At 40.3% G+C, this 14037-nt stretch overlaps 1 protein-coding gene across 1 annotated transcript; it reads left to right on the top strand.

Moving 5' to 3' along the window:
* Positions 1–2374: 2374 nt before the first annotated feature.
* Positions 2375–13810, top strand: hacd2 (3-hydroxyacyl-CoA dehydratase 2). Its single transcript, XM_075479988.1, has 7 exons — positions 2375–2571; positions 4565–4682; positions 5935–5953; positions 8521–8609; positions 9163–9284; positions 10557–10735; positions 13165–13810. Exons 1-7 carry the CDS (start codon positions 2447–2449, stop codon positions 13245–13247), a joined length of 735 nt encoding a protein of 244 aa, XP_075336103.1. The 5' UTR covers positions 2375–2446; the 3' UTR covers positions 13248–13810.
* The last annotated feature ends 227 nt before the right edge of the window (positions 13811–14037 follow it).

Below are 14037 nucleotides of genomic sequence, written 5' to 3'. Positions count from 1 at the left end.
ACCTTGCAATGCAACGCGGGAAGAAACGCCGTGCATGCCGCAACCATCCCCTACACTGATCTCCTGTAATGTCTAAACATGCAGCGTCCATTGCATGGAGCAGGGATCTTTGGTCTTGAGCATGATGCTCATACACTCTCCACCTCCAAGCAGAGAAAAACTCCTCAATAGGATTAAGGAAAGGGGAATAAGGTGGGAGCAACTCCATCATCATTCTTGGATGCATAGTGAACCAAGCCCTGATGAGTGGACCACGATGGAAGTTGACATTGTCCCACACAATCATGTAGCGTGGTAGGTGAGACTCAAGAAGACCTCGCTCATATTCAGGACCAAATTAGTATTACGGTGGTCCAAGAAGAAGAGGAGCTTCTGTGTGTTGTATGGGCCAAGAGCGGGGATGTGAGTGGCCACAACATTCTCAGAAATGGCAGCACACAGAGTTATATTGCCCCCTCGCTGGCCTGGAACATCCACTGTGGCCCGGTGGCCAATCATGTTACAGCCACGTCTTCGCCCCTTGGCCGGGTTGAAGCCGGCTTCATCTACAAACACGAGGATGTGAGGGGTCTCATTTGCTTCCAAACCCATTATTATCTGCAAAAGTTAGAGTAAAAAAATTACATGTACCCATCTGTGCTTTTTAGCTGTTTTCACACACTGTTTTATTTACTTCTTTTACTCTGTAAAGCACACTGAACTGCTTCTAAGCATGAAATCAATCACTCAATTACTGTCATGAATTTATCAAATGTTACATGAGATTCTTTATGGTATTGATGGTATCATGTTCTTGGCCCATTTTGACAATTGAACAGATTATTGTGCATGTGATGACTTATACAATGAAATCATGCCGACATATTTTGGATAGAAGAACCATTAGACCAAGAATCAACAAATCAGTTCAGATCACCAAAATCTATTCACTTGGAAAATGTGCTAAATGTAGGCAAACTGTGCAAACTGTAGGCTACTTGTACATAATCTTTTGCAGAGATGCACTGAAACAATTGACACATGTATTAAGACAATTGCAATTTGATGAAAGCAATGAGAAATGCCATTCTGTTGTGAACAATTGCGAGGTGGTTTGGAGATTTGTCCATGTTATTTTGATAATGTAATTTCTGTTTCAAGAAATGAGCCAAACCAACAGAGAAAAACTGTAATATATGGCAAAAAATGGTACAGGCTCAGTAGACATAGTAAACACTCAATAGCTGTTACGAAAAATAACATATTTTAGCTGAAAACTGTGTGTAACAGCAAGAAAAAGCAACAAAATTGTGTCTAAAGAGTCATTGAATGGGTACATATACTGAGTCATTAAGGCTGATGTATTATGTTTTTCTGTTACTGTAATCCATGCAATGTTCTGTAAAAATACATCTTAAAAGGTTCCAAATTGGCTCATACCCAGGACTTCTCAGTCTGGATTCTTGATTTTAACCTTTTCTAATGGCCCTGTACACGTCAAGTATGTAGTCATGGCTGGAATAAAGTCTTGACAGGTTACAAGATAAAAAAAAAAAAAAAAAAGGGCTCCTGGGCTTCTAATGGCACACAGTATAGGTGATAATTTAGATATTTTCCCAGACACCAAGAGACAGTTTGGTAGGTTGAGAGAAATCAACTGTTATTTTATAAATTACACATCAATTAAGAGCAATTCTTTCTTAAGTATGGCTTATTTTTATGACTTATCTTTGGGGATTTACAATATTTAAATAAAAATATTTGGCTTTTTGTTAGCTGGTCAAACAAAGTATAATACTGAAGTATATTAACTTAAGATTCTTCACTTAGGATGATATGTTGTTAATTAAAAACACTTGCTGGTCGAGGCTTTAGGGTTGTTGTTAAAATCTTATAATTTAGCTAAATTAATAATTTAGATGGACACTTTTCTAGTTTTCTCTTAATAAAACCGTCCAAACGCGGTGTTCACTCGTGCTCTGAATGGGTAAAACAAAACAACCGTTAATCAAATCAAGCAGACAGTAATAAAACAAAGGGACCTGGGTTTTTTTAGACCCTGGATGTTCGGGTCGAAGCGGATTACAGGGGGCGCGCCTCTCAGAGAGGAGGAGCTCCGCAGCAGCCAAAGATACAGCATAAGATATAACCTGCCCTACGAACACTAACACGGTCCGATGTCAGCTCAAGAATCAGAGCAGAACGACTCCCTTCTCGCAAATATATAACGTTTAAAAAAACTCTTGAAAGACTGCTATATTTGCAAATTGAATTAGATATTTAAATGTGTTTTTTTTTCTTTAATTAAAAAAAGGGAATATTGTCTCAATGCGAACCCGGAAGTCAAAAGCAGGGAATGCTCTTGTTTCTGGGTAACACTTCCTGGTGTGCCCCCTGGTCGTTTCCTGACTCCGTGAGCCTGACATCCGCTGTTGTTCGGGACCACAGACCCTCAAAGGTTGGAGTAATGTCGGCAGCAGCTCCGGGGACCAGCAAGGCGGCCCACAGCGATGTGGCCGCGAAGAAGAAGAGAGGACCCGGTCCCCTGGCCACGGCCTACTTGGTCATTTACAACGTTGTTATGACAGCGGGGTATGTAGCGTGTCTCCTCGTGCTAAATCTATGCTGTGGAGCATGCGTGTGTCAGAGCTGGATAATAATTCCAAGGTTGTAATATTGCAGTGTTTATGATATGCTGACTTAACGTAGTTATAAACTAAAACTCCATCAGCTTGGGTTATTATGACTTAACTTTGTGAACTGACACTTCGACTTCCAACGGTTCACACAGATTAACGTCGGATGAGCAGCAGACAACCACCGGGCGTGCACAGCAACTGTGACCGCAGCCTATAATAGTAAAAATAGTAAAAGAAGATGGCTCATAATCTGCAGGGATTGTGTTTTATGTTGGAAACTGAGACTTCCCGTTTTGCTGATATGATATTTTTGAGGTTTTATGATTGTGCACAAGGTGAAATTACAAGCACATCTAAAGTAATTTCACTTTATATTAAACGTTATTTTCCTACCATTTTGAAACACTTTTGCATTTTTATCTCCTAAACATCATTATCTGCCACGTTACTGACCTAAAAGTCTGGCATTCTTTGGAGTTTATTATACGGATCATCTTGGTGTCCAATAAAATGTGCTATTAAATAACTTTGTTATCAGTTATTTAGATTTCAACAGAGATGATGCGGTGGGGTGGGCGGTGCCTGATCAGGCCACAGGAGCCGACTAATCACGGCTGACTTGGGTTTTCAGAAACTGGAGTTGGCCTCATTAACTTTAACCTCAATTCTTTCACTTATTAGAATAATGAGCATCAGCGCTGGCAATTATTTATTCATTAAATGTTACAGGAAATCAGTTTAAAACTTCTCTCGTTGCTCAAGTCTGGCTTTTATTTGGCGTTAGAGGAACTTCTATGTTATTTGTTAATTATGCAAACTAATAGTGATAATAATTTGTAGATAAAATGCTTATAAAATTGGTCTATCCCAGTGAGAATTGAATGAAAAGTCACTGAAAATTGGTTTCCCCAGTATTGTATTTTGCTTATATAAATGATTTCATATCTTGAGCCGTGAACTAAGAAATCTCTGTATCTTCTATTGCTCTGATTTTCAAACTGTTGCACAATTGAATGGTAGGCGTTGTTCCCCTGGCTGTTCCAGCCGGTTGGGTCACTTTTACCCCACTCAGTATTGATGAGCGTTACACTGCTCGCTTTGTGTTGCACACATGTTCGGAGTATTTGTGGATTCTTGCAGTTGTGGAGTCTTGTATATCCACCATCGTCAGGGTGTTGAATAGCTCGACTGGTTGAGCAGGCGTCCCGTGTTCAGACGCCTTTTGCTGCACGTCTTCCCCCCGCTCTCTCTGCCCCCTTTCCTGCCCACCCGCTGTTGTATAAAAGGCAAAAAACCCCAAACAAAAAAGATATTCATCATTGTGTCTGACTGAGACTGTTGTCCAGCAGATACACATTTCAGCCTGTGAAAGAATGAACTGAAACTTTAACTTTTCTTCTCCTTTATTGAAATAAAACTATTAAAAATATGTTAATTATTGAGAAAAATCAAGTTTGATTTGGGGCTGTATCTTTAATTGATCGATATGATATTAAAATATGTTTTTTTATTAACAAAATATGAAAAGCAGCAAACTTCAGTGTATTTTACTGTAAATGATCTTTATTTGCCTTTATTATTACTTCAGCTGCAAATATTCTTTTCATCACAGCTTTTAAATGACGAGTTTTGCCCAAATCTTATGTAAAAAAAAAAAATGCTATAATCAAGTCGTATAATCAAGCTAGTTGAAAATCCAGGACTGAAAAGTCTTAAGTTTGAAGTGTCTTATTGACGTATAAGAAGTAGTCTGGATGATTTGTGCATCATTATTGTCCTTGAGCCCATTAAAGTGTGTTTATTTACTAAAGGAAACTCGCTCTTTGAGGCCTTGTTTTTAAAATGTACGTCTCAGACCTTCCTTCCACAGACGACACATGCAGGTCACTGTAATTTGTCGGCAGCAGTTTCAGATTGTAGTTTTTGACTTTCCCTCTGCTCTGCAGGTGGTTGGTCATCGCTGTGGGTTTGGTCCGAGCCTACCTGGCCAGAGGAAGCTACCACGGCCTGTATTACTCCATAGAGAAGCCTCTAAAGTTCTTTCAAACCGGAGCTATGCTGGAGGTGAGATGAGCTCTAAGGGACATGAATAAACACTATGTAATGTTTTCAGTGTGTCAGACGCAACTTTTAGAACTCGTATCGGCGCACGGTCAGAGTTATTTTAGTTTTATTAATCCAAAGAAGCTACATGAAGCTAACAAATGTGTACAGAGAATGGATTTCTGTTATCTGCGACGTGTTCGGTATGTCCTCAGACTGATAACTCGTCTCCCAGCTCTCTGTTAAAGGCACAGACCCAACAGCACTTCACTTTGATATTTCTGGGAGTCTTAGTCGTAATATATCTAGGGTTGGGCAACGATTAAAATTTTTAATCTAATTAATCACATGATTTCCCTGATTAATCACGATTAATCGCATTTGTACGCAAAATCCAAAAATGAATCCAAAAGTAGTGTATAGCTTTTAGCATTTAGTTTTATTTTAAATGTGCTGCCATATAAATGAAAGTGCCATAACATTTGCTGTGCAAACACACTTTTAACATCCGCCGATTACTTTCTTTTCTGGTTCCGCAGCCGACAGCAACAGACTTTTACAGAATAAAAGCCTGTGAGCAACAGACTTTTACAATAATAAAATAAATAATAAAACAGGGGTGGTCCGTGGCGTAGCGGGTTGAGCAGGCGCCCCATGTACAGAGGCTATAGTCCTCGCTGCAGCTGGCCCCGGTTCGAGTCCCGCATCGGACGGCCCTGTGCTGCGTGTTGTTCCCCCTCTCTCTGCCCCCTGCTTCCTGTCTTTCTGAACTTTCCTATCCATTAAAGGCACAAAAGCCCCCCCCCCCCCAAATTATTATTATTATTATTTTTTTAAATAAATAAAATAAAATAAAACCTGCATCAATTATCGCATTAAAAATGGACGAGTTAACGCGATAATAACGAGTTAACTCGCCCAGCCCTAAATATATCATAACGAAAACTACAAACAAATCAAGCTCGCTGTTGGATTTAACTGGGTTAAATGTGTCCTCATGTGATGAGTGCTGACTTATTCAAACGTGTTCTGTGATCCTGTCCAGACACACTAACAGTGACCGGTCAATTTGTTTTAATGTCATTATTTTCCATTTATTCAGAGGTGGTTATTCATGAGAGGCTTAATAAGTCAGTATTATTTGATGGGTATGTCTAGGTAAGTCATTCTCAAAGTAGATTAGTATTATTTGACAGCATTAAACATTTAAATAGATTTGAAGCCATACTTGTAGCACGTTGAGTAATTTTTTTGTTATCCTTTTCTTTCACAGATCCTGCACTGTGCTGTAGGTGAGTCTCACTGTCATCAATAAAGTGCACGAGTCAGGGGTTCAGACGATATCTGTGTCTTTTAAGATCATTTTTATCGTCAAAAGGTTTGATTAACGTGTCTGCGATCACATCCCTGCCTTTATTTTTGAAGCATTTGCGACATTATAAAATCCCAAATCCAAAAACGAGCTTAAATGTAAAATAACTTTGCAGTTGTTAGTGAAGCTGCTACCGATGCTAAGTAGGGTCACAGAGTGGTTTAATGATTATCGGAGCGATATGCTGTTGCTTTAACAACCACCAGCTATCACCTTTGACAAACACCTGGAGGCAGATTATATCCTCCACTCACCAGGCCACAGCAGGCAGCTTTTCTCAATGTAAATAAAGCTCTCAACCAAAATTTCTGTGTATAACATAAACAGAAAGGCTTCAATTGTTAGTTTATTTATATATTTATTCAGTTATTCATCGATTTAGTTATTTATTTATTATCTAATGTATGTAGTTAGTTAAGTGTTTCTTTTGAGGGAATGGTGTTCAGTCCTCTTGTACAGTTACTTATGCTGAAGAATGTAAGAAAAGGCCCATTTATACTCATTTATTTATACTCATTTATACTCAGTGGGGTTACATGGCACTGAAAGGATCAGATTATTGGCTAAATTACAAAAAGAATGAGTTGAGCGAGGGTAATTCTCCTTGGATATATGGCGGTGAATGAATGGAACCAGAGGCACAAAGCGTGTCATACCCCGGTATGATAGGTGGCGCTGTACCCATTCCAACTGTTGCTAATAGAGCCACTTCCTGTTGACCTCTTCACCAACAACAACAAACTCAGGCATCGGAGAAAGATGGAGAACGCAGAGCAAGATGAAGCTACGTCCCTCTACATTTGGTCTGTGATGAGCTGCTTGTTGCACAAACTCGATGCCCAACGGAGCATTCTCCATCGCGTTGTTTGTTTCTTTCTGACGGCGACAACAACAGGAATATCGTCTCCTTTCACTTCCGGGTCACGACCCCGGGAAAACATCTGGAGCATGCGCAGAACGCAAAGTCTGATTCACCACGTGCTTCAGCGTCTACAAGCAGGTTTATTTTGACTTTCAACCCAGTTATCTCGGGGTCTTAATCCGATCCGATCCAATTTCTTGTCAGATTAAGGTGTCTACATGCACTTAATAACTCAGTCTGATTGTAATTTAGCCAATAATCCGATCCTTTCAGTGCCATGTGACCCCACTGAGTGAGTCATCTAAAGGGATGTCAGTCGGGTCCTGTCTCTCCACCAATGCTGGAATTATGCTGATGCTGAATCTCATCATTTGTTACCATGACTTGCACCATTTGTCGCATTTATCAAAGTAATGTTTTAACTACGGCCGTTAGAATTAAAACGTTAATAACTAGTTAACGAAAATTCCTCTAAACGCCACAAATTTTTTACCCAAGATTAACGTGGGCACGTTCTATAAATATGACCGTTACTCTCCGTAGTTTGACAAATCTTATGGATGGCTTGCTAAATCGGAAAAAGAAAAAGGGTCTTTTTGAATTGCAAGTTCATCCTCAAAACCAGGACCAAAGTTATGTGCCGTTACTGTCGAGTAAATATCACCTGCTAGCTAAACATACGGCTGATTAGTAGTTTGTTACGGAGACACCTGAACAACTCCGGCAGGTTAGACGCAGTTACAATGTGTGAAGTTATTTTCCTAAAGTGTGAAGATATTTTCCTAAAGTGTGAATGTTACACAAAGGAAAGAATGTTACATTCTGTGTCCTTCTGTTGTTGCTTGTTGGATGAAGAATGTTCTGGACAGTTTGCATCAGGACATCTAGTTTTGGGTTGTTGCATTTGCATAAAGAAAGCATATAAACCCATATTAAAGTATATATTTTGTGATTAATCGCGAGTTAACTGAGGACGATCTGTAGATTAATCGTGATTAAATATTTTAATCGATTGACGGTATTTTCAATTAAGTTATTTAAACAGCTAATAACTGATTAAAGGACTGATATTGCCATTTTTAATTGCAACACTGCACACCTCAGATGTTTACAGACTAACAAAAACTCCTCCTGTGAAGTATTTGAGAGCCTGAGAGGGCCTCAAGGCTGTCGATTTTGGTGTTAATGTTATGAGGAGAGACCGGCTCCCCCCAGATGCTTCACTGCACGCCATTTACTTTGTAGTTGTGTATTTGAAGCTAACGCTAGCTGACCTTTCCCACTGTAAACAAGCCTCCTGTAGCTACTGTCCAGCACACATTTAAATATATAAACACAGAGCTTGTCCAGTAGCCGACACTGCATCACCATTTGACTGTTTTATTTATGTGGATCTGTCAGAGGACTCACACAGAACCTTGTTTAAAGAGTCGGCAGTGACTCGTCCATATATTTATTTTTTATTATGCAGTAAAATTAGATGGAAAATGGGGTTTTTAGGCCTAACATTTGAATTTTTCCAGGATGCATAAATCAGATTTCCTCCTCCTCTGCTAATTCTGACACCTAAGCTTTTATTGTTAAGTTTTCTAGCTTTGTAATGTATTTTTTTTGTATTTTTTAAGGGATCGTACCGTCGTCCGTGGTCCTGACCGGGTTCCAGGTCATGTCCCGGGTCTTCCTCACCTGGGCCGTCACTCACAGCGTCAGAGAGGTACAGCCACTTTATTTCCGTTTAACTACACACACGAACGCTTAAATCAATCTTACACCGTACGGTCTTTGATGGACTGACTGGCATTGTGCACAGTTTGATCCTTCATGTGGAAAAGTGACCAGCTGATGTACTGTTTGCCCCGTTCATAGATTGGAGAGGAGTAAATGTGTAAGTAGCGTTAGCTGATCGTGCTGCAGGGCCGCAGGAATGAATCTACTAAATGTTAATGTTCCGTTTCTGAACCTTTGTTTTCTCCGTGTCCGTTGTGTGACGCGGTACTGACCGAACTCTTCTCTTTCCTGCTCGTGTTAATGCTTGTCAAGAGTTTATAGATTGCGAGTCATCGGTAGAAAGTGTGCTTTTCTCTTTTAACACCCTATTTGCATTCGTTTAACCTAATAATATCTGAGGATGATGTCCATGAGGCTGCAGTGTGATCTGATCTCTAAGCATCCGAAACAAACTGCATGGTTCTGGGATGAAAAGCCAAGCCAAAGCCGTCTGTTCCCCCGGCCCTGCCTTCCATGATCCTTTGTGTTTGACTGAGCAGGTACAGAGTGAGGACAGCGTGCTGCTGTTTGTCACCGCCTGGACCGTCACAGAGATCATCCGCTACTCCTTCTACACCTTCAGCCTTCTCAATCACCTGCCATACCTCATCAAATGGGCAAGGTAGGAAAATCTGCTATCTGAGGGCCTCCAGTCCAGGATGAACAATCCTGAAAATGTGTTCGGTTAGATTGTTTTTTAGTTGTGTTAACTTTAGGGCTGGGCGAGTTAACTCGCTATTATCGCTTTAACGCGTTAATTACTTAGCGCTGATAAATATTTTATCGCACATTAACGCAGGTTTTTTTTATTATTATTTTTATTTAAAAAAAAAAAAAAATTCATATTTTTTGGGGAGGCTTTTGTGCCTTTAATGGATAGGAAAGTTCAGAGAGACAGGAAGCAGGGGGAACAACATGCAGCACAGGGCCGTCCAATACGGGAAGAAACTATCACCTTTAACCATTCGGACCCGATTCCTCATCCTGTGTGTTTGCTTGAGTCTTTCGAGCCCGATTTGATGCTCACGTTGCATCATTTTTATAGATATTGGTAAACTTGTGGGCACAGTCACGACACTTTTGAACACAGAAGTGATGTTATCACAGAAAACTCAGTAAAGGCTTTACACACATTAAAAATATAAAGAAAATTATCCAACCCACACAATCCCGAGTCGTTTCCACTATAGAAATCTTCTTTTTTTAATCAGGCTTTTGTGATTCTTCTGCTTCTACAACCAGGGCAACAGTTGTTAAGTGCCTCCCTCCCTGCAGTCTTTGTTGCTAGGTAGCAAATGAGGTCGCTTCTATATTGGTATTCGACTTTCAGTGTGAATTGCACCCTGAGAGACAGAAAAAATTGGTTGTGCATCTGCAGAAAGTGGAGTGCAGGATCACATAAGGCAGTTGCAGGGGTTTTATTTTCCCACTTTGATGCTCATTCTCTCTGAAGAAGAAAAGGGAGCTCAGCGCATCTCTCATTTAATTGCACGCCTGTTTCTTCCTCTTCTTCCTATGGTCTGACTGCTGATTGTAACACAGTATGTTTAGTGTTGTGGAGATGATGATGGACATCCTAATGAAGCCTTTTCACCATATTTATTGTCCCCATTCAGCTCTTTAGTTCAGATTTGCTCCAATCATTTCCCACTGCATTAACTTCCCTCGGAGCCCGAGCACCTCGTCAGACCGTGCACAGAGTTTTCAAATCCTATTTGAAGAGATAAAACTGCCCCTGGCAACAAGTATTTATTCTCCTCTGCTCCACATACATTTTCATGTCCAAGCTATGAAGGCCATGCCTCTTTTCACTCTGTGTTTCACTAACCTTCATCATTCCCTGGTATGATTTTTCTTTCATTTCCCTTTTCTTTCTCAAACCTCCGTGCTGCAGGTACACATTCTTCATTGTGCTGTATCCCATGGGAGTGACCGGGGAACTGTTGACCATCTATGCAGCGCTGCCGTACGTGCAGAAGACCGGCCTGTACTCCGTCAGCCTCCCCAACAAGTACAACTTCTCCTTCGACTACCACACCTTCCTCATCCTCGTCATGATCTCCTACATTCCTCGTAAGTTAGCGGTCAGATTTTTAATTTTTTAAGCACTGCAGGGGAGAAAAACAGCTGGTAGCTTTCCTTTCTATGTGCAGTTTGTTCTCCCTGCAGTCCTCAGACATTTGAATAGTTGCATCAAAATGGCCCACAGGCGTGTGTCTGTGTTAGACCTGTGATGCCAGGATAAGTTTATCCTTAGATGGATGGATCTGGATGATAAAGTGGATTTTATGATAAATATACAGAATTTTACTTGTTAAGTTGGATTTAACAAAGATTAAAAACCATCAGAGGCCGCTTTTACATTCTTAATCAACTTGCATTGAGCTGTATTATCTCGTAATTACACTATCTTAACTCCAACTAAACCACCTGTGTGATAGTGGGGAGGTTCCCGGTGTCAAATCGGGATCCGGAGAGTTACACTGTTTAATATTTGTCTGTCCAGACATCCTCAATTTATCTCAGTGGGCTGATAATGGTAAAAGTCACATCACGATATTTTTTTCATATCAGTCGATATCGATATATATCGGGTCCATAACTTGTAGCATCCACTTGAACCCCTTATTTTCCGCTCTGCTTATCGGCAGCAGGTCTTTTGCAGTACAATAAGCTGTAACATCACGGTGTCTCTTAGATGTTGTGTCACACGGCGCCGGATAAAGCACACTCTGTGGTCTTCTGCTGCTGCTGCACAGGCGCTGTTATCGGGGGAAGATTAGCACTTGTTCCGGGCTGTGTTTGTTAAAGTTTGCATTCTTTGCGCTTCAGGTGATGAAACAGATCAGCGGTATTCCCCGTCTTTGTCGGAACATGTGCTCGACATAATTCGCAGTGCAAACTACTCTGTTTGGTTTCAAGAAACCAAAATACCTCCATACCACCGAACTTTTCGGGCCCTTCTTATCAACGATGTCATCCCTTACGCCTTTGGCTGCAGCTTCCGTCGTTTCTTCAGAGGAAGCACTCGTTTTCTGTCTTTACACGGCTGCAGCAGCACAAACAAACACGCCTTGTTGTCATTGGCTGTTCGTGTTGGCGGTCAAAAGATGGACAAATGTAATCTATCGAAAAGTATATCGACCACGTTTCATATCTCAACACAACTCAACTCAACTCAACTTTATTTATATAGCCTTTTAACACAGCTGTTGCTGAAACAAAGTGCTGTACGACACAAAATACAAGGCATGAAACACAAGAACAATGCAAAAACAACAATAAACAACAACAATATTAAAACAATAACAGAAACAGAGTCTCATGCTGGGTTAAAAGCCAGGGAATAAAAATGGGTTTTAAGACGAGTTTTAAAAATGGGCAGTGACGGGGCTTGTCTGATATAAAATGGGAGGTCGTTCCACAATTTGACAAAATTTCACAAAAGGAAAAGTTATTCCTCGATAGATATCGTTATATCGCCCAACCCGAGTTGATAATATAATAAATAGGGCTGGGCGAGTTAACTCGTTAATTATTTAACGCCAATAAATATTTTTTCATGCATTAGCGCAGGATTTATTTATTTAAAAAAAATCTAGATTTTTTAAATTAAAAAAACATTTTTTTTAGAGAGGCAGAGAGAGGGGGAACGACACGCAGCACAGGGCCGGCTGCAGTGAGGACTATAGCCTCTGTACATGCGGCGCCTGCTCAACCCACTACGCCACGGACCACCCCTGTTTTATTATTTATTTTATTATTGTAAAAGTCTGTTGCTCACAGGCTTTTATTTTGTAAAAGTCTGTTGCTGTCTGCTGCGGAACCGGAAAAGAAAGTAATCGGCGGATCCACCAAACATGGAGAAGGGTACGGAACTTTTACTCGGCCATTTTCATTTTAAAGTTCTTCCAGACGGCGGAGTCGACAGAACCAAAGTCATCTGTAAACACTGCCAAGTTGAATTGTCTTCTCAGCGTAGTAGTTCCAGTCTAAAATATCACTTAAAGGCAAAACACACAACTGATAGCAGCAAGTCATTCAAGGAAACAGACAGTGGAGCGAGGCTTCTACATAAAAACTACAGAAAGATGCTGATGTTAAAAGTGTGTTTGCACAACAAATGTTATGGCACTTTCATTCATATGGCAGCACATTTAAAATAAAGATAAATGCTAAAAGCCATACACTACTTTTGAATTCATTTTTGGATTTTGCGTACAAATGCGATTAATCGTGATTAATCAGGGAAATCATGCGATTAATTAGATTAAACATTTTAATCGTTGCCCAGCCCTAGTAATAAAATCATCACTTATTCCATCTTTTTTAGCTTCGTGCACCTGATTCACTGTTAAAGTTTTGCATGCTGCGTCTCTAATATTCGCCTCAAGCCGGCGCTGTTGAAGATCTTTAACTTCTCTTCTGTTTTGTTGGTGAGGTCACAGTAAAATGTGTTGTTGTGATAATGTATCGATTGTAATCCTTCTCCTCCTCCTCAGTGTTTCCCCAGCTTTACTTCCACATGATTCGACAGAGGAAGAAGGTGCTGGGCCACATAGAGGACTACAGCAAAGTGGAGTGAGCCCAGCGAGTCGGATGGATTCAGAAAGAAACCAAAACATCCCACAGAACGAGGAACAAAACAGTGTCTGCTTACTGAAACACAAAGCCCGACCACACCAGACCGCGGATGATCCATTTATCAAGCAATGTTATTTTTTTTACAGCTGTTGGATGAGGTCGTTGTCTCTTGTTTTTTTTTTTATTTATGAACAAATTTAAATGACTTTAGTTAAGTCGGAGCGCTTTCAGCTCCAAAGAAACCGTACGTTGGCTTGAAAACAGCATTTACGAGACCTCCGTCAGCAAACTGGAACCAAATGATACACTAACAGAGCTGATACCTCCTATTAAAAGGCATTAGACAGAAGAATAGAATAGGTTTCTCGCCTCCGCATGACTCGCCTTTTGACGTCCTTTAAGAAGAAAGTTTGCGTTAGGATACCACGACCTAGAACAATGTGAAATCTAGCACTGAAAGTAGGTTTCCGTAGGCTACAAACCGCTCCATGTTTGTACTTTTGTTAATTTATTCAGTTGTTTGATTACATTCCACATTTAGCCCAATAAATCTGTTTCATTCCATGCTTGCATGCTTGGTCTTCTGTTGTTCTTTTAGCTGTTTGCTTCGGTAGTTGTTTGACCCATTTTTTTTACGTCTCCAGTGATGATTGTGAGTCGTCATTTGATTTCCTCATTGATTGTTCTTGTGACATCTCCCCAAGTGAGACGACATCCTTTTTGGTTATAATGTAACTGCATTATTTAAGTGATATTTTTACACCTTCACTCTTACTTTAAGACTTAAGTGA

The sequence above is a fragment of the Odontesthes bonariensis genome, chromosome 12, assembly GCF_027942865.1.
Source record: "Odontesthes bonariensis isolate fOdoBon6 chromosome 12, fOdoBon6.hap1, whole genome shotgun sequence".
In the NCBI taxonomy this organism is placed as follows: domain Eukaryota; kingdom Metazoa; phylum Chordata; class Actinopteri; order Atheriniformes; family Atherinopsidae; genus Odontesthes; species Odontesthes bonariensis.
Note: the sequence above shows the minus strand (reverse complement) of the source record. Positions and strands in the feature narration are given on the sequence as shown.

Excerpts from the sequence above, each read along its gene's own strand:
- hacd2 (XM_075479988.1), top strand. The coding sequence starts at position 2,447 with ATGTCGGCAGCAGCTCCGGGGACCAGCAAGGCGGCCCACAGCGATGTG. Across the intron at positions 2,572-4,564 it reads AACGTTGTTATGACAGCGGG|GTGGTTGGTCATCGCTGTGG; the intron begins GTATGTAGCGTG and ends TCTGCTCTGCAG. Across the intron at positions 10,736-13,164 it reads CATGATCTCCTACATTCCTC|TGTTTCCCCAGCTTTACTTC; the intron begins GTAAGTTAGCGG and ends CCTCCTCCTCAG.